The sequence below is a fragment of the Falco peregrinus genome, chromosome Z, assembly GCF_023634155.1.
Source record: "Falco peregrinus isolate bFalPer1 chromosome Z, bFalPer1.pri, whole genome shotgun sequence".
Classification (NCBI taxonomy): Eukaryota; Metazoa; Chordata; class Aves; order Falconiformes; family Falconidae; genus Falco; species Falco peregrinus.
The window spans coordinates 29661856-29682007 of record NC_073739.1 but is presented as its reverse complement, the minus strand read 5'-3'; the positions used below and the strand labels follow the sequence as shown (position 1 = coordinate 29682007).

Genomic DNA, 20152 nt, shown 5'->3' with positions numbered 1-20152 from the left:
CAAAAACAAATATTTTTTTGTTTTGTTTTTGTTTCACCACCAGCTTCTTGTGTGACCCTGGCTAACCAAACTGCTTATAATTCAGTTTCATCCTTAACTCAGGATGCGTTTTAAACCACTGTTAGGGCACTGCAAAGCATTAACGCATCTTCAGCTGACATACAGTGCAAATAATATGTCTAAGAAACACCTCCATCCCTGCAAATCTTCTTTTGACTAAGTGACATCTTTAGAAAACTGATCTTTCAGGCAAGGCTTTAAGAATTACAGTTATTTTACACTTTCAAAAATATGACACATTTCATATAATTTTCTTATGATCTCTCAAAGTAGTTTAAAAGAAGTCTGTCACGCACTACAGTTAAGGTGGCAAAACCTCCCCCTACAACACAAGCATGTGTTGCCGATATCTGGAGTTTCATGATCACCCACAGAAATATGCAGAGTAAAGAAAAAAAAAACCAATGCACCTCTTTCTAAGAGAAAGAACAGGACAAAATTGTGTACGTGTACATCATACATTTATTACTGAACAACTCTCTCAACTCCAAAATTGGGCACAGGGATTAAAAATAAAAATTCATTGCACTACCTAGTAAAGCATTACTAGTAACTCTCATAAAAAATGTACAAATTTTGTTAAAAATTTATCAAGCCTTCAAATGATTTGGTTACAGGTATTTATAATACATTTAAAACTACATGTTAAATGATAAAATAGCGTGTGATTTAAAGAAAACACTTGACAAAATATGATTCCAACAAAACCCCTAAGCTGTCATAATCATTAGCAAATCTGAAACACAAGTAGCAAAATGAGGTAACAATGTACCAAAGAAAAAAAACACAGCTTTTACAAAGGCCCAAAGATAACTCAGTCTAAAATGTGTTTTCTACTATTAAAATTAAAGAGGTTGGTAAATCTCATCCCAGGTATTACATGATATATTAACAGCTGTGAAATCACATTCAAGAGCTTGTACAAAATGGCATACAACAAAAGGCTTTAATGTTTTTTTTTTTTAAAGAAAGCCACAAAATGAGACATTGGAATTACCTGTAGGCCTTGATATCCACTAAAATGTCAAATTAAATTGACAGTTTATGTAAAAAAAACAGCAGTGCCAATATGATAAAGCAAACATATTACAGGTTTGGATTTTTTGGGGGTGGGGAAGACAGAGCCAGATAATGGCAGAAAGGCAATGAACATAAAAAAGTCTTGCTGAATTCAGGTGCTGCCAGGCACCATGGCAGGCTGTGGAATTACACACAAATGTGCATAACACATGGCAGTTCACAGCTGAACATGAATCCCCCTCCCTTGACAGCCACAACAAAAAGGACTCGGTTGTAGCTTGTCTGAGCTGATTCAGAACATGTGCATGTGTGCTGTTTATACACACTAACCACAGGAAGCAAGTCCACATACATCTGCAAGAGTCCCATGCAAACAAAAGAACCATTCCAGAAGAGATGAGCCATAAGAGTGCAACAATTAATTTCAGGATTTTACCAACTTAGATCCTCCATCTCCAGCTGCATTGCAGAGTTTTCGTGGGGGGGAAAAAGGGACATTACACGTCAAGACTTCTCCAATTTCAGAAAGAGGACTACTTTCCCTTGGTTCAGAAGAATGTGCCTTGTTCATTTGTATTTAGGTTAGATAGAGTACCCTCTTTCATGCCTCAAACTGAATACTGAGCACAGAAATGTTAGTTATGTTTAAATCTGTACATAAGGAACTTTTTCTTTTGCAGTATATAAAAGAGTCTAGGTTTTCTAAGACAAATGTAAGCATATGCTTTTTAAACAACATGGTTTTATTTGTTAAAAAAATAAATCTTATTACATGTAATTTAACCTGCTAGGTGTTATTGTGAAAAGCCTATTCTTTAACTCCACTGAAAAGAGAGGAGAAATTCTAATATTTTGAAGTTGATATAAGAGCGTTTTTATTTATTTAGTGTTCTTAAGTATGGATACGTATGGAAAGACTCACTGGCTTTGAGAACTACTTGCATAACTAAGCAGAGGGAAGAGCATGTGAAACAGGGCAAAATTGTGCTTTTATTTTATCTGCACCAAGAGCTGCGACTGGTCTGTAGATCTTCAAAGGGAAATGCGCATGGAGAACATCTAACACTGTTTGAAATTGTAACTGATACTAAAGCATAGCAGCATACAAAAGCATCAGAAATGATTGAGAACAAACTTAAAGCTGAGGCTGGCAGCAAGTTGCAGCAATATTGCTAACTGCGCCAATTGTGCTGCTGCAACTGAAGTAATGACACTGAATTTAGGAAAATAATTTTGTTGCAAAAAGTGCATCCTTTTAATAACTACAGTATATGAGGACCTAAATATTTTACGAGAACATACTGAAGATGTTAACAGTCTGAATATTATAAATAAAGCTGATTTTTTTTTCAATAGCACAAATAAAAGATTATTCAGAACACTTGAATAGAGGTTATCCCCTTCTATTTCAAAGCACTGTTCTGGGAGGTGTTCCAATTTTCTCCTATAATAGAGTGCTCTGGAAATTTGATTGCAAAAACCAAGGGAGTTCCTTCTTCGTATTACACTCATCATGAAATAATGAAGTAGGCAAGAAGCAGCATCAGGGCAAAAGAATTCTGCAGTTAATGACCAAAACCCACCTTCTCTTGTGATACAACTAAAAAAAAGCAGTTGTTGTTCTCTGAGAAAGTGCTAAAAAATTTATTTTATTCATGAAGTTGCAGGAATAAAAATATAACCTTTTTCAAGTGATTTTAGTTGTATACAAACTCCCTTGTAAATTACAAAGAATGTATGTGATTAAAGCCAATGTTTGTAAGCTAAAAGATTATGTCCTTAGCAAGCAGAATGGCCAAAAATGAAGAGCTGTTGCACAAGACTCTCAGTGTTCTCTCTGCTTCCTTTCATGGAAAAAGCACATAACTGGCAAACCCAGCCAGAAAAATTTAAAAGGAAAACAGAAAAACTTCTGTATTCATATTAGCAATTTAAAATGTTAATATTGCTAAATGTTTTGTGCGATATTGCAACTTTACATTGATAAAATAAAAATCAGCCACTTAAAAACCCAAACTTTGTAACATATGCTAAAACCCCCACCATTACTCATGTATGAACAATCAACGTACTCCTTAGTGGTACACATTTAAAGCCTCCAATGAAGGAGAAGCATAACAGCTGTTTGAATAGTAGGCGGAAAGGTCTTTATACCTCTAAGTATATTGGGGAGGAAATACTAAATGTCTGTAATTGCTGCACCCACCGCATTCAGTGTGCAACTGCAAACACAAGGAAAGGAACCAGTGTACAGTACTAGTACTGTTTAAATAACACACAAGATTATACATTGCAGCATAATTATTACTACACACATACGTTCTCAGTACATGCTGGTATATAGGTTCTCAAACACACATGCACACTCAGTCACAAGCACACTTCACGCATCCTCTCACAAGCAAACACACATTCATACCATTCGTTCCCACTCACAGTATCTGAAGGCTCTATATAAGGTAGATTGCTATATTGTTTGGAGCTACCACTGGTTTCTTTTTTTTTCCTTTTTCTTTTATATAAAAGCACATGCTAAAAGATCACGTCCACAGTAATCTCGCAGCAACACTCGGAATGATCACACAAAAACCAGGGAATGTTAGTGCACACACAAAATTAAGCTAAAAAAAAAATAAAATAATCATTCTTTGGAGTTCCAATCACGCTGTTAGTATAACAATCCCATAACTGTGAAGACTAGTTATAAGCTTTATAATTGATTAAGTCACACAGTGCAAAGTAAGGTCCATTGACCCTTTTGTGTAAAGGGTAGGCTGGAAGTCACATGGGTAAGTTCGATAGATAGTTCATAGATACATGTGACCAGAAACACCCAAACCAGGTTTGTGCTCTTAGATTGGTCATTCTGAATCACGATGCACTTCCGAAGCATCAGCTCTACAAATTGGGCAGGTACGATTTGCCTGTAAAACCAGAAACAAAAGCAGGTTTACTGTACTGACAAATACATCGTTAAGGTAATGTTACGATGACACTGACATCTGTGAGTACTGAAAAGCAATTCAAGAATACTCAAAACAAGAGCAGACTGTGTGCTTACACCTTTTTTTTGTTTGTTTTGTTACGTAGCATGGTGTAGTAAGTTTGTCCATTCAAAGTTATGTTTACAAAAAATAATAATTGAGCCTTTTATCTTTAAAGCAAAATGGCAAACTAGGCTTTATCTAGGTGATGGTGATTTTATTAATGCAGATTCATAATTATATTGCAATCAGATGGATGCAATTAAGAAGCTGCACTGTGTGCTACAGAGAACTCCCCCAAAACCAGACTAGCAACCTTGGGCTGTAAATAAATGTCCTATATGAGGATGTTGTATTGTCACAAGCTCTAGTGAACATGGATCACATCCCTTCATACTCTGTTTATTCTGTTATTCTCACAGAAACCCATCACAAAGACTTAGTCAAAGCTGAAAGCAGAACAGTGAAAAAGGGAAGTGGTTTTAGTAAAGAGAAACAGAAGGGGAAAAAAAGACAACCTGATGAACAGGTATTCAAGCAACAGACACAAGCAGACCTAAATTTAGCCCTGCAGTAAAGCACTCACTCAAAGTATGTCCTATGACCCTTACTTTTATAGCTTCCTTAAAAAGGTAAGATAGGTGAGGAGTAACATTCCTTAAGCTACTGGGAAAGCATTTCTGCCTTCTTATTCCCCTTTTCAAATAAAGGCTAATTTCATTTTGGCAATTGATGAGAAAAAGCCCCAAACAAACATGTAACATCTATGATAAAACATTCCTTTGCAAATGTTTTGCATTTGTGAGTGAGAGAACTTGTCCCTGCCCAAATTCTGTATTTCATGTTTCAAAATTGCAGGACCAACCACTTCCAACTCCAAATTTTCCTAAGGTACCCAAATTTTTCAACGAAAATACAAGTCAGAGCATCAAGAAATGTGGCTCTGCAGGCCAGAGTTCAGAAATCATTGCCACAGATTTCAAATCCAAACGATGCCAATGAATGTAACATGTTACTACTGAAAAACACTATTTAGTAATGCAAGTTAAAATGACGGTATATTTTTTCTGTTCACTACTACTATCATACTGTTTTATAGTTTATACTGTAGTTATTATTGCTTTATAGTTTTTGTAAAGCATGGACTGGAGTATCAACAAGAAAAATTATTTCTTGCTCTCTCACTAGCAGTTTTGAAATTACTTGAGGACAGTGTCATTACTTGGTCACTACACTGCATTTGCATTATTCTAGATATAGTTCAGCTAATATGAATTTTAAAATAAAAAGGCATGTTCTTTAAAGTTCAATGGATTAATGAATCAAAAGATATTCAATCAGATAAATAACGAGGCATCTACCATTTGTAGCATGAAACAGATGATTCAGTGGGAGTAATTTCCTGATAGGAATTGCAGAAATAAATCCACTATGACAGGATAAACTCAGTATTCATGCGCACTGCCGCAGTGCTTTTTAGGTAACTTTTCAAGATCCTACATGTACATCTGTTTCAAATTTAGTTGTATTCTTGTGCCTTTCATAAAATTAATTCCCCCTTCTTGGCATTTAATGTGATTCTTCAGTGTGAAAAAAGGACTAAGGTGGACATAATACTGACCTTCTAACCAGCCAATCTTTCAGGCAAACTTAACGTCTGTACTGTAAGGACAGCAATCTACCCAATTAACTGATTATTCTTTTTTTAATATTGGATAGACATTTATATCTGAACTGAACTGCATTTAGAACAACGGTCCTGAAGGGCTTCTAGAATCCTCTAAAAAACATTGCGCTACTACGGTGTTAGTCCATCAGAACCAAGTTAAACTATAGTTAGTCTTTTCTCATGCATAATACAGCATTTCCTGTCAGAACGTTAAATATAAAGGCAAGTTGTCCTTGTTACTGGTTCTAAACCCTAAGGGTGAAGACAGCTGGGTTTTCAAGCTGTCTTTTGGAATGACAGGTAACTCTTACTTTACAAAAGAGCAGGATTCTCATGGATTCATATTTGACTAAGGGATTGAGGATATTAAGAAGTAATCAAATACTGTGAAATGAGTTAACAATACTACAAAAAGCAGAAAGATAACCTCTCTTTTTTTAAATTTTGCTTTGTCCACTGTATTATATCTCTCAACAAGTCTTTAACCATGCTTAACCATGGAATTATACATTAAAGTGAGGAACCTAATGCACTGTAAAATAACATTTCCTCTCAGTTGCTCACACTACCTGAAAAGGTGGTACTATCCATAGCGTTATACCAGCTGGGCAGCTCAAACCTCTCATGCATAGAAAAGCCACAAAACTTTCTTATATACCTTTCTTTTGCTCCATCGTCACCAACAAGCAGTGAAATAAGGATTTTTATTTCTTTTTAAATAATCAGATTAGATCACTAACCTTCCACTAACACATGGTGAAACTTAAAAGAACCAACCTGACTCCCTAATTCTGTAACTAGTTCTAGAAATTCTAGAGAGCAAATACTTTCCTCAAAGAGGCAACATTAAATCAGTAAAACATGGGGAAAACCTGGTATTTTTTTTGTTTTTTTTTTTTTTTTACCTTGTGGAAAAAAGTTACAAGTACTGAAAGCTACAATTTTTACCTCCCCTTGCAGAATTTATCAACATGTTGTTGGCTGGATGGTGTAAATTACGTGGATGTGGACATGTCTACACTATCAACATATAAAACAAGTTGTCAAATACATAAAGAAGCAAAAAAATTATAGCTTAAAAATATATTCCGGTTATCCTCACATCTAGATGTTTGCTGCTTAACTCTGAGTTTAGACAGAGGCTGTAACTAAAATAGGCTGGTCTTACAGGTAATTTGCTATAGTTTGCAAAGAAAAATAATCTTTATTTCCATACACCCGTTTTCATACCAGTGTAACTAAACCCACATGGTGTAAATATATTGCCTTAGCAATCCTATACCATGATGCTTTAACCTTGTCTAACATTTTGCATCCAGCTCTGGAATACACGATGTCAATACAAGCAGTTCTAGGTGGCTATAACTGCACCCCCCTTAGGTTTACACTGTGTACCTTTCACCTCATTCCCCCACCCAGCTGACACTCTTGTGCTCACAGAGTTTATCTGTGGTAAGACAACCTTTAGGAAATAACACACTTGGAGAGGTTAGAAAATACACAGCTTCTAAGCTGGGACAGAAACACCAGAAAAAAGCAGTTTCACCACTACTACAGTATATGTACAACTATGAAAATAAAGACTCAACTAAATATGTTTTTTTTTCCCTTTGCTGTCCTGAATGTGATTGCCATTCATTACCAGTTGACTAAATCTAACTGTTAAACTGCATACCAAGTCCCAAAACAGCTTAACTCAACATACTTGTCTGACTCTTGAAACAAATATTAGGTAAGAAAGAATGTGAGAACAGGACAAGCATGCATGATACTTCCCCTGGTATATTCCTCTAACTTCAGGCAATCCGTAGATCAGGGACTTTATTAATCAGAGTGGGTTTTTTTGCATTAATGGCCTGGAAGGAGCTGTCGTTTGTAAAATCTATATAATCAGTTTAACCTACATAGACCTATAGCATCCACCATCTCACAGGCCAATGTCACATGTGTCTTAGATCTTTTTTTGATAAAATGGAGTGAATACCATCCCTGGGTACCCTGTCCACACCACAAATGACTTACCAAGTTTCATGCAACAAAAAGATTTGACAAATCCAGAGTGTACATTCCTCGAGAGGAGTAGGGGGACACACTGGAGAATACCACTTGAATATATATAATCTACAGCATACATCTAGCATAAATATATTGATAATACTATGGGGTGTGTGGCGGTGTGTGTGGGGTGGGGTGTGGGTGTGGGGTGTGTGTGTAAGTGGCTTTTTAATGTGATAACAACAAAACTAGATGTTTACATTCCCCTTGCTGTTTCTCAGTGTGTATATGGATTTAGGTACTGAAGGACACCAGTTCTACTGAAAGTTATGAGCACTGTTGTGGAAACGTTTACACTGGCCTTAGATTCTGTGGAAGCCTTAGACTACCGTGGGTACTGTAGCCCAAGAGCAATTTCATATCTCAGTTTTTATTCTCATTATTCTTGATACCTTGTTATCAAAAATAATGATACCAATTTAAACTTGATTTTTTGATTCTCTGCCCTGAATATTTCAGTGTATGCCCAAGATCTTAATTTTCTTGCTTTTATGAAGCCTTAAAGGCAAGGGGTTTCGATTTATTTCTTGGAAACAACAGACACCATCTGTAATTCTCTAGGGACTATACCCTGTATTAACACAGGATAACTGCAGCTTCCAGTGTTCCACACAACAGTCTACATAGAGATTAAATGAAAGCTGAACAAAGCTGAGACAGGATGGGGATCAATACCTTGTTGGCAGTAGACCTGGCTAATGCAGCTTGTAGAGATACCTATGTATCATCATCTACTTATTTCTATTTCCTGCTCTTCATACCTTCTCTACTGCTATTTTCTCTGTCCTCTTACTGGGCTGCCCTGATTCTAGATCCTTTCTTTTCTGCTCAAATTCTCTTGGAAGGGTATATCATAATTTTGTGAAACTAATATTTTCTGTTTCTATATACTAAAATATCTCTCTCTCTCTGCATAGGCATGTATGTATACACATAACGTATTTTATTTGCCATGGAACCTAACGTTAATAGCAAAGTAGGGAGGAAGGTATTAGTACTCATTCTTGCTATGCAGAATATGTAAAACAGTTAAAACCACCATCACCACAGAAACTCTTAATTCATACTTCCTATATTATTATGTTACTTTTCTGTTTCCAAGTCTCCTTCAATTTCACATATTAATTGAATGCACAGTCATTGTTTTGTGCAAATGGAAAACACAGTAATATCTGTCAATGAAAAGAGTTCTCTCTGTATTAATTTTTCCTTCTGCCAAAGACTACAAAGAAACATCTTTCATCAGCTATTAGAAAAATACTGTAAGTAGGCAGTACTTCCACTCCATTGGCATTTCTAGCCTAAATATTAGAAACATGAAACAAGATAAAATGAAGTGGAACAGCAAAATACCCCCACCCCTCCCACCAAACTACATAAAGAATTCCCTATGAGACAGATTATTTTTAATTTAATTTTTACCTTCAGCCATTTATCAACACACTTGGCATGGAACTCATGGTTACAAGGTAAGACTCTAAGTAGCTGCCTGGTCTCAAAATCACACATGCACACCACACACCTAAAAAAAGACAACAAAATTCAAATGTATCTGCTATGTAAGAACAACAAATACACATTCCATACAAAACCTTACAGATACAACTGTAACATGGTAGCTCTTTTACTCCTTGGGTAGCTACAGTTATTTTTATCTGTGGTTGAAGGTGTGTACTGTGACAAACTGAGAAGACCTTTTGTGTCAGGTTTTTTTTTTTTGGTGTGCTTTAAAATCGCAAATCAGCACGGGCTTCTGTTCACAGGAGTTCACAGACCCAACCAACAGAAGACATTTAATCAAAATCAAAAATGGTGGAGGTAAGAAACTATGAATTTCACTCCCTACTAGTAAGTCACTCACTGAAGGTCACTGAAACTGGAATATCAGAGAAAAATCCTTACACTGAAGTGCAAACATTAGACAGCATTTGGTACTTAAGTCACTTTAAGCACCTTCCTATCTATACCGCCCCTTCCACTTGGTTGTGCAGAACTTTCAAACACAGGAAGTTAAGGGGTTTTTAAAATAATGTGCACTCTTAAACCACTGACCAAGCTCTACTAGGAGCACCTGAAACTTCAACACTTGCTAAATTTTAACACAAGCTAAATTACAAGTTCACAATGCCACTTCAACGCCTAGTATGCTGAACAAATCCTAGAACACCCTTCTTCCATTTTGGCTTTTTAAACGCTGAGAAACTAAACTGAAAGATAGCTAAATGACGTGACACTAAACAGGTTTTAAAGTAAGGATAAATAGTATTTGATCTGGAAAGAAACCCAAGGGAAAAAAAAAGAAAATTAAATTGTTTAAAGCCCTTCTGGCCTAGCTAAGGCTGCAAGTTAAAAGAAATGAAAATACAGTCACCTAAATTATGGGCCTTTGAAAGAGACCAATGTACTTACAATGTCTGTTCTGACTGGTGGTTGTTTGGATTGAACCTGTAGGATGGAAGCTGTTCAATGTCCGCCTTTGTCAGTCCTCGTGGTTTGGCTTCTCCCAGACGTTCTGCCAAATTCAGCAGTGCCTGCAAAACATGGAAACTGGACATTTAGAAATTCACTGCTCAAAGAGGCCCTGGTTCCGTTAGAGGTGGGGCTTCCATTACACCTCACCACCCCAGCTGGAAGCACAAAACACCCTTCAATTAAGAAATGTTTAGAACCTTAGTTAAACCCCTTTCAACACAAGCCCCATGGAAAGTCTTTCAGAGTTCAGCCATCCTTCTAATTATGCAAAATGTTCTCTTTGTGATTTCAAAACCTCCAGGACCCAACTTCCAATCAGTCCTGTGGCTGCATGCACAGCTTGGTAAGTATTTTGTTTCTGAAGAATCCTTTCACCCTGCTATGAAATTAATAGTGCTGGTAACCACAAAAAATCGTCAACAGATTTGCTTTCTAACAATATGTGAGTCTGGTCTTGTGAGAGAAACCAAGAATTTAATGGGACAGGTTCCGATTCCCACTCCACATCTTGGGCTAGCTGACTTGAAATACGGAGATTTTATCCTCAGTCTGGAAAACAAATACATACCATCAAACTGTAAGCACTTTTTTTTTTGCTAATTTTTATGTTAATTTTCTGTAAGCCAAGCGTTGCAACTAAAAGCCTCTCATGTAAATAACTTACACTGTCACATATGTAACTAATTTACACTGTCACATATGTAACTTACACTCCTTCACAAGGGAGTATCACTATAAATGTCATAGAGAATCAAGGCATAGCTGCAAATGGTACCGATTACAAGAGATTTCTAGTATTGTCAAAGCTAGGGTTCAAATTCTCAGAAATAAGACGATGCTTCTTCTGAACTAGCACAGAAATCATTACAGAAGTTCTCACTGTTAAACTGAAAATGTGCAACTATACAGAGCTCTTAAGCGGAGCACAGGCAGAGGTGCAAAAGTAAACGTTGATGATGACTGTCTGAAGAGAAATCAAATGGAATCCATTAGTCTCAGAACCAGTAAAGACACAACAGCTAGAACTGCCCCGTAATTATCAAGGATATTTAAGAGGGTTCTACATCTATAGATGTGAATTACTGTACCCTCCAGAGGGCCAAGAAGAAAAGGCAGTAAGGCAGTTTTATAAACAATACATTTAGACTAATTATTCCTATGAAATTAACACTATCCTGCAAAGTTATGCACATATAACCAGTAACTTACTCTGTTCTTTTGAAAGCGCTTCATTTGTTTGATATTTAAAATCAATTAAATTCAAAAGGAGAAGAGTTAACATGTAGAATATAAAAGCAGAACAATCTAGTGATTACTAGCCTAGGATTCTAGGAAAAAGCAACAGACAATAAAGCTAAGCACTTCTAATATCCAGCGTTGCAAAAAAAATCTACAAGAATTGTTTCTGGATTCTGTCTTCACAGTCATTACATTTATTTGAGAGCCAAAAGCAGGATTAAAAGCAAAATATAATAAAATTTTATCTTTTGCTTGAGCTAACATCTGTTCTTTAAAGGTAGTTGTAGTTCACACACCAACCTCATAGTTTTCTACCTCTCCATCTTCCACATCCAACTCAAAGCTGAAAGCTGGTCCAACTGCAGGTGGCACTGGGAGCATTGATCTACCACGAGAGCAAACAATGATAAGGTTCAGCATCTTGCTGAAGGAAAGCACAGAAACATCTGGCAGAGGTAAAGTTACCTTACTGACCCCTCTCAAATCAACAAGTTGTCAGAACTGGTAAAAATGTTAAGTCTGGAGTCAAGAATAGACATTTGAAGTGAAAGAGTCAAAGGAAAAAGCTACTTTTGCCACTTTTTTATATTGGCAGTGCTGCCTTTTGCACGCATGTCTCAAATGATATTTCCAACCAGGCTCAGCACTATTACAAAAACGAATCTCTTGATTACCATAGATTATGGAGAGCTAAAATTGACAATGAATTGACATTCTGGTTTTAAATATGTTTTACTTCTTTAAGGGGATAAAATATCAACAAAGAAAAGGAACCCTAAGTTCTTTTAGCTCTCAAATACAAAAGTCTTGAAACTTTTGCTAAGCCTAAAACACATAATGAAGATAAAACAGGATATGCCACTGGACCAACTTCCATACTGAAGGCAAGCACAAACTCACTTTCTCACATACTGTGATGCTGGTTAAAGCAGAATCTCCTCAGACAGAGAGAGAAGAGAGATGTTTTTCTGTTTCTATATTCAACAAGTGTTTTTAACCCCCCCCACAAGATAGTACTATGAGTCCAAACTTTATGCACATTGAAATCACAAATTGAGAGTACTAATATGTACTAAAATTCTACTGAGGTCATCAGGAATTACTGTGCCACATTGTGTCCTCAATGGACAGGCAAGAAGCTATGACATTATTCTGACTGTAAGATGCAAAGTTGAACAACTTCAATGGATCAGATATCTGGTGCCACTTCCATGCCACGTCTGAAATTGCACAGAGAGAAACTACAGAACTGGTGTCAGTGTCTCCTTGTCAATGTCACATTCGCCCCCAGAAAATAATTTCTGTTTTCCAATCATTTTGTATGTATTTCCAAAACAGATCATAGAAGAGTAATAAATCTCATGTCATATACCCAAACACCCCTACAGAGAGTCTACCATAGCACACTACAGATAATTCCTGAACATTACGTGTCCCACATCTTTTCCAGAAACAGCTAATCAGAGGCAGAACAGAAATTCAACAGCCGTAACAGATTAGCAGTTCAGCCAATAAAGAGTAACACATCATGAGTAACACATCACAGAGAGCTCCCACCTTTGTGCTTCATAATTAAGAACAAAACCAAATGAATTTATTCCGTAAGTGAAGACTCCTAGGACTTTATCCTACAGTGTAACCATGCCTCTGTAAGAGTATCAAAGAACCAAGTTTTAAAATTTGTTGAAGATTTTACAAAGAGTTCAGAAACAAGAGGCTACTGTGCCTCAAAACACCTACAAAACTACATTGGACAAAATTGTTCACTTACATTTTTCCTTGCTCAGGGGTGTCTGTTATTCAAAATAGGCTGAAAAATTTACACAGAAATGGAAGTTTTCCTCCTCTCTGGGAGAGCTGAACTATGTCTGTTCTGTGGTAGAGTCCAACCATTAAAAGTGCCAAGACTCTTGTTGAAAGTCATGTGACTTCAATAGCCTAGATGGAAGCAAATGTACTTTGAACTTACAGCACATAAGGTAATAGGCTGGGATGGTAAGGGTGTGGTGGTATTGGCTGCTGTGATCGGTATCTGCTGCGCCCTGTGAGTCTTCGAGGCATAAAAGGTGGGTAAGGCTGCAAGAAAGAAGAAAATAAGCTTCAACTGGAACTTGTGGAACTGGAACTTGTGTCCAGTTCTGGGGTCCTCAGCACCAAGACAGACATGGACATACTGGAGAGAGTCCAACGAAGGGCCACTAAGATGGGACTGGAAGCATCTCACGTATGAGGAAAGGCTGAGCAAGCTGGGACTGTTCAGTCTGGAGAAGAGAAGGCTCAGGGGGGATCTTATCAGTGTATATAAATACCCGAAGGGAGGGTGCAAAGAAGACGGAGCCAGGCTCTTTTCAGTGGTGCCCAGTGACAAGACCAGAGGCAATGGGCACAAACTGAAACACAGGAGGCTCCGTCTGAACATCAGGAAACACTTCTTTACTCTGTAAGGGTGACTGAGCACTGACACAGGTTGCCCAGAGAAGTGGCAGAGTCTCCATCCTTGGAGATCTCAAAAGCTGACTGGACATGGTCCTGGGCAACCGGCTTTAGGTGGCCCTGCTTGAGCAGGGGGGTTGGACCAGATGACCTCCCTTCCAACCTCATCCAGTCTGTGATTCAACATTTTTTTTCTTAAGAATAAAATAAAATTAAATCTGAATATTGAAATCCACTTTCAATAAAACATTAAAAAAAAAATCCAGCCTCTGCTCAAATCCAAAAGGACTTCAGCCTCAATTTGAAACAACTCCCACCAATAACACACAATCATACCATTCCATGTGAAAATGTGGTAACACACAACAGAAATCCTCGCAAGCTCTTGTGTGCTTAGTCTACATGCAGGCTGGTTTGGGAAAGAGGACTTGAACTGTTGACTCTCTTGTGAATACAAAAGCCCAGGCTTTAAGCCAGGAGCTATTATGCAGGTTTGTGCACAAGTGGCTGAGTAAAGAAGCCTTTAAAAAAAAAAAAAAAAAAAAAGTCTTGTAGACTTTTTTTAAAAAAAATTTAGAAAAAAACCAAACCCTGTAAGCAGTGATGTATATTTACATTTATGTTAAAGAAGGATTGAAGCCTTTCAAGTGTACACAAAGAGTTTAATCAATACAATTTCACAGCTGGACAGTGCCTAGAGAGACAGTCAAGCCTAAAGCTTCAATGTATTCTTTCCATGGATAAATCAGGGCTTTTTTGTCACACTTTTTTAATTTGTATGCTAAGCTCTTCACTGGTATATTTAAGTTTTCATTATAATTGCTCAAAATTTCCTTGCATTACCTACTAAAATGGGGATATATATGTAAAAAAATTATCACCTAAATGCAAACTATGTTTTTCCAGAAATATTCAAATATTAATTTTTTAATTAAGTTTTAAAACTGAAATTCACATATTACTATTGAATTCATATTTGAAGGCCTTGAGAATTGTTTTTGAAACAAAGAACACTCCATGTCTTTACTAACATGTTTTTCTTCTTCTATGTTTGGACTTAAAAAAAAACCCGCAAAAGCCCAATACCACCAATGACTAACCTAAAACTCCCTAACTTTGTAATGGAAACATTATTAATAGATAGCCATGGCCTTACATAAAATCTACATATGAATATAAAAACAAATATAAAAAGATCCAGGATCTTTTTCTTGAAAGTAAGATCTCAAACTAGACGTAGCAAATATTAATTTTACTGCCTTGTGAATTCTGCAGACCAAAAATATAATTAGAAACTGTTGCGTTCACTGAATAAAAGAGAATCAGCCATTCCATCATAATTCTAATATAAATAAAATTTTATAAGGATTTAGGATTGCTTTATAGAAGACCATATGATTAATTGTAATACATCTCTATTCTACTTCTCAGCAATACACAACCCAGAACTGAAGCATCAGATAAAAAATGCTGTATCATCTGCAAAAAATGGCATTTTATTCTTTAAAGACCGAACTTGGAAATCAAGAAAGCCTCACTCCAACCAAAATTTCTGTGATTAGACTGTAATTAATCTAACAAGCATACTGAACAAAATACGAGCGGTTTATGGAAATTTAAGTGTCTTTGTCTCCAGAGTGACTTAGACTGACTGAAAACTTCACTGAAAATCTGTACACCTTTAGCTTAACAAAGCGCTGATTATTTTTTGTTTTAATCGTAGAGACTCATTTAAACCTTTATAAAAACCGCAGCAAGCATTTAACTAGGCTGTGTGATTTCAAGGAGATTAATTAAAAAGTTATCCATACACTCTGTAGCCACAGGGCCTAAAATTATATTCTCATGTAAAATCTGAAGGAACAATATGCCTCTAAAACCTTCTGTCAACTTGATGCACAGGTCAAACATTAAAAAAATGCAGAGCCTATGCTTGACTTCTAGTTATTTCTTTAAGCATTACATAGGCAGGAGAGGTGGTTTTTATTAAAAAAAGAAAACAACAAACAACCCACACAAAACAACAACAAAACCATCTCAGGAGTAATATAATTGCAGACTGAAGTGCACCATGGAGATCCTAGAAGTAGCACAGACACTGGACACACCACCGAAGCACAAAATTCAGCACAGACTTTATCCTGCACCAGGTTCTTTCATGCTGCTACAGTTGAACGGCCTGTAGATCCCCAGAAAGCTGGCTTAAAGCAATCTTGGCTGTCTTTGTAACATGGCGCAGTCTAAATTACGGAAGCTTTCTATACAACTGCTTGCCTGCAAATGGCAAACACTCTGAAGAAGAACTATTTCTGAAACATTCTAGCTTTCCTGACTCATGGAAACTCAACATACAACGAAAATCAGCTAAAAGTGAGAGCAGCTTTTAAAAACTGTACTAATTAGTTTCTGCAGTAGAAGCCCTGGGCTGTGTGGCAACGTGGAATGCTTTCTAAGTACCTGTTATGACACTGCAGGTAATGTTACCTGAATTCATTTGCTGGTATCATTAAGCTACCCTTAACTTGATGAAAACAAGCTTAAAGAAAATACCACAGTATGAAGCTATAGCAAATAACGGAAAACAACTGTAAAAAGTGCCACTTTTAAATAAAATGTACTACAGAATAAAGATCAAGAATGTTAATGCATGTTAAAGCGTGAATGAGAATATAGCACAGAAAACAATACTTACTACACCAAATGACACCTCCTGGTGTAAAGTATCGTGGGTTAAGAATTGGAGAGGAGCTGAGGGAGGCAATGTTGGTGGATGGGCTGAGGGAGGGTATGTAAAACTTCCTACAGGAAGATGTTCTCCAAGCAGTTCTACTTCATTTTCTATCCTTTGAAGTGGCTACGATTAAAAAAAAGAAAAAAAAAAAAAGGAAAAAAGAAAGAAAGGGGAAAAAAAAAGAGAGAAAGAGAGGCTTTGCTGCAATAATAGAGATGTAATTTCTTCCCAATAAATAACTGCAATCCCAGTTGTATATTCTGAGCTGCTGTGGTCAATTTTATAGGGTAAAAAAGAAATTTAAAATATTACAGGTATAATTGTATTCAGTTTCACATAGTAACTCTGTGAACAATTCCTGTGTCATTAACACTACCAAAAAGCAAAGACAACACTACACATGATATAAATTCACCTTTTCCAGCTAGCCATGCTTATAGACCAGGAATTTATGCGATCTAGCAAATATAGGAGTGGCTGTAATTTCCTGTGTCTTGCATTTTTCAGGACAAATATTTGCTTCCTTCTTGCCAGGCTGCTCTCACTGTATAACTATGCGAGAGAAAAAAATAAACAACCATAGACAAGAACTGAAATTGTGCCACAAAATCTGAAAAGTGGAGAGGAAACATGGCGACTCCAGTGGATTACACTGCAAATGATACTCAGTAATCAAGCAGATGCTTCCTAGGAGGGTCACGCAAGCAGTCCTACCAAGAATACACAGTCCAGAGGCTTCAGAAGCATGAGATCCCAGTTGTGTATTGTAATCTAGTCAACTGCAGCACCTCAGTCAGGCCCAAAAGTGCTCAAAAAATAACCAGTAATTGTCACTGTTTCATTAATACACCCTTCTGCTCCTGACACTGAATTCTACCATTTCACGTAATTCAGCTAAGGAAGGCACCTTGTGGAATGAAAGGAGTATTGTTTCCCTGTTATGCAGAGCAAACTTTAAACACAAGGTATTCTTAAACCACCAAGATACAAGATTTTTGCCAGAGCTGAAAGCTGACAGGCAAGCCTAGTCAACAACCTAGGTAAGCAACCCAAGCACGTATGTTTTCTAAAAGGGAAGTCTTATAAAGATTATGCCTGAAAACTGTATTTTCCCAGCTGTTCTTCCATCACCATAACAGACTGACTACAACCCTATCGACAGCTGAGACACTGCATGGGGAAGTCTCAGTATTTGTTAGGCAAAAATGAAGCCGTTCCCTGTTTCTGCATTAGTGAAATTGCAAACAAATGGACATGAGTGTGCAGATAACCCTACAGTAAGAGCTGTAGACCAGAACTGAAATACTAATTTCCCCTCGAATCCAAAACAGGGTCACGTTTTCCCATGCTTGCATAGTCCCTATCACTAAGCCAAGTCTGCTTAAGCAGAAGGCATCAGTAACTTTCGCTGGGGGGGTGGGCTGAAGAAAGGGAGACTGTAGGCTCCTGAATATATCTGGATGACCTAAGGTCATTATGTACTGGGAAATGCATGGGTCATTTAAAAATTAACTGAGAAATAACAGAAAGGAACATGTAAGGGAAGTAACGCTCTGTGCTTCCTTCTCTCTCTGCTAAGCCTTCCTCTGAGATCACTACTGCACTGCACAACCCCCTCTGGATTCTCTTCCGCTTCCTGTGAAAGAAATACCTTAAGGAATAGTTGGTGAAGCAAATATACATCTTTCTGACAGAAGTAAAGGCCTATGGAGAAACCGCACAGACAACAGCTGATGAAATCTGAAGAGAAACATGGTGAACTTAAAAATTACTTTTTCATCTTCATGCTAAGTGGTTACAGACTTCCTAAAGAAATTTAAGTGCAAAAACCTATTACTTTAAACAAAATCCTTCTGTTTCCTCAATCAGGCATCAGCGCTATTTGCCCATCCAGCCCCACCAATTCTATGGAGAGGGGGGTAAGAAGCATTACTTACCGACCGCGACTGCTGTGCTTGGAAAGGAACAAACTGTCCTGGAGGAGGCAAGTGAGGAGGGTGGTGTGGAGAGATATGAGGCGGATGCAAAAGGAATGGGTCACTAGAAATGAGAGGTGGAAATGCTGCATATGGTACAGGTAGATGTTGGACTGAGCACGCCTGAAGCATCTGAAATAAAATGAAAACAAGATTATTTTTGTCTCTAGCACGAACATTCCCTATAAAACATTCTACACTTATTGTGGAAAGATACCATTAAAACAAAGCAGTTCTCTTGCCTCCTTGGAAAACCCTCCAAAACACACATAAATAGTAACTCACTCAAAGACAAGAAACAAGTGATTACTATAACAGGCTCTAAAAATACCAGTGTGACATCTGCTAGGTTCAAAGTAGCTCTCAGTTCTCATGAGGTCAGTGGGACTTTGGGTTTTCAGTATTCCAGATTAGACAGATTCTGAAGTGATGAGCAGATACATTTATCCTAGTTAATTTTGGTTTTCCCACATATTACATTCAAAACAAGATGTCAAAGCAATGGTCTTACAACCATTTTAAGCTGTAGATGGAGCTGAGGGACTCCAAGCTGTCAGACTGTGCCTTCAGACCTCTGTTGCCTCATATGCTAAGAATCATTCACAAGCTCTGCTCAGTTCTGCACTTTGAGGGGAGCCCCATGTTCTGATGAAAGCTCCCTAAGTGACAGCTGCTGTGGGAAGTAGCTCCTTTTCTCTCCTCTTTGAAATGCCTCATACAAAAGCAACCTGGGGCACTGAAGTTTAAACACTGAAGTGATGAAGGCACTGCAGGGGAGGCAGGAATGTGCTCTGTGGAAGTGTTCAGTCTTACTTCCAACTCTAGATGTGAAACAGGAAGAAAACCTGCATTCTCTTTTTCTTGATCTTTAATCCAGCATCAGAATTTCAAGCATTTCTGTTACAATTCTGAAATTAAAAGACCAATTAATAAGATACTTGTTATCAAATCACATTTTACAAAGAAAGAGGACCCAGTTCTGATCTTTCACTTTTTCTTCTTTTTAGTCGTGTCACACAACATACATTGTGCATACGGACTATAATGGCATAAAATGGTAGAGACATCTAGTTTAAGAGCAGATTACAGTAGTGGAGGTAGAACTATCACCTCAATTTGGGATAGCTGACTGTGAGCATGACCGAAACTGTGAGCATGACCAAACATAAATCTTTACATACACTGAAACAGTAGCAGATTAATTTGATGTGACTATTTTTTCTTAAACGCTATTCACACTCAGCTACATTATTTTTCTAAAAAAGAAATACAACAAACAAGTATTTCTATTATTAAAATACATTTTTAATTTTATTTTGCTAAATTGAAAACTGTTCTCTGAAATAGCTGAAGATAAATTTGCAGGTAGAACTTCACATAGCGTTCTTTAAAAGAGGAGGCATTTTGGGGAACGTATTAAAATAGGTTTTGATCCCAAGATTCTGTATGATACCATAAGATTCTGTAAGATTACCACAGCTCCAATGTACGTTTGGAATGATCTGCGCTATGC

The 20152-nt window shown here is 37.2% G+C and overlaps 1 protein-coding gene across 2 annotated transcripts in view; it reads right to left on the bottom strand.

Moving 5' to 3' along the window:
• Window positions 1-499: 499 nt before the first annotated feature.
• Window positions 500-20152, bottom strand: part of RNF38 (ring finger protein 38) — a 112064-nt gene continuing 92411 nt past the window's right edge. For both annotated transcript variants that reach the window (XM_055791529.1, XM_055791530.1), the window contains 7 exons: window positions 18601-18771; window positions 16625-16786; window positions 13469-13575; window positions 11800-11884; window positions 10198-10319; window positions 9211-9310; window positions 500-4004 (listed from right to left, as the gene is read on the bottom strand). In XM_055791529.1, the coding sequence (XP_055647504.1) occupies window positions 3942-4004; window positions 9211-9310; window positions 10198-10319; window positions 11800-11884; window positions 13469-13575; window positions 16625-16786; window positions 18601-18771 (810 nt within the window). In that variant the 3' untranslated portion in view covers window positions 500-3941. The remainder of the gene's footprint in view (window positions 4005-9210; window positions 9311-10197; window positions 10320-11799; window positions 11885-13468; window positions 13576-16624; window positions 16787-18600; window positions 18772-20152) is intronic.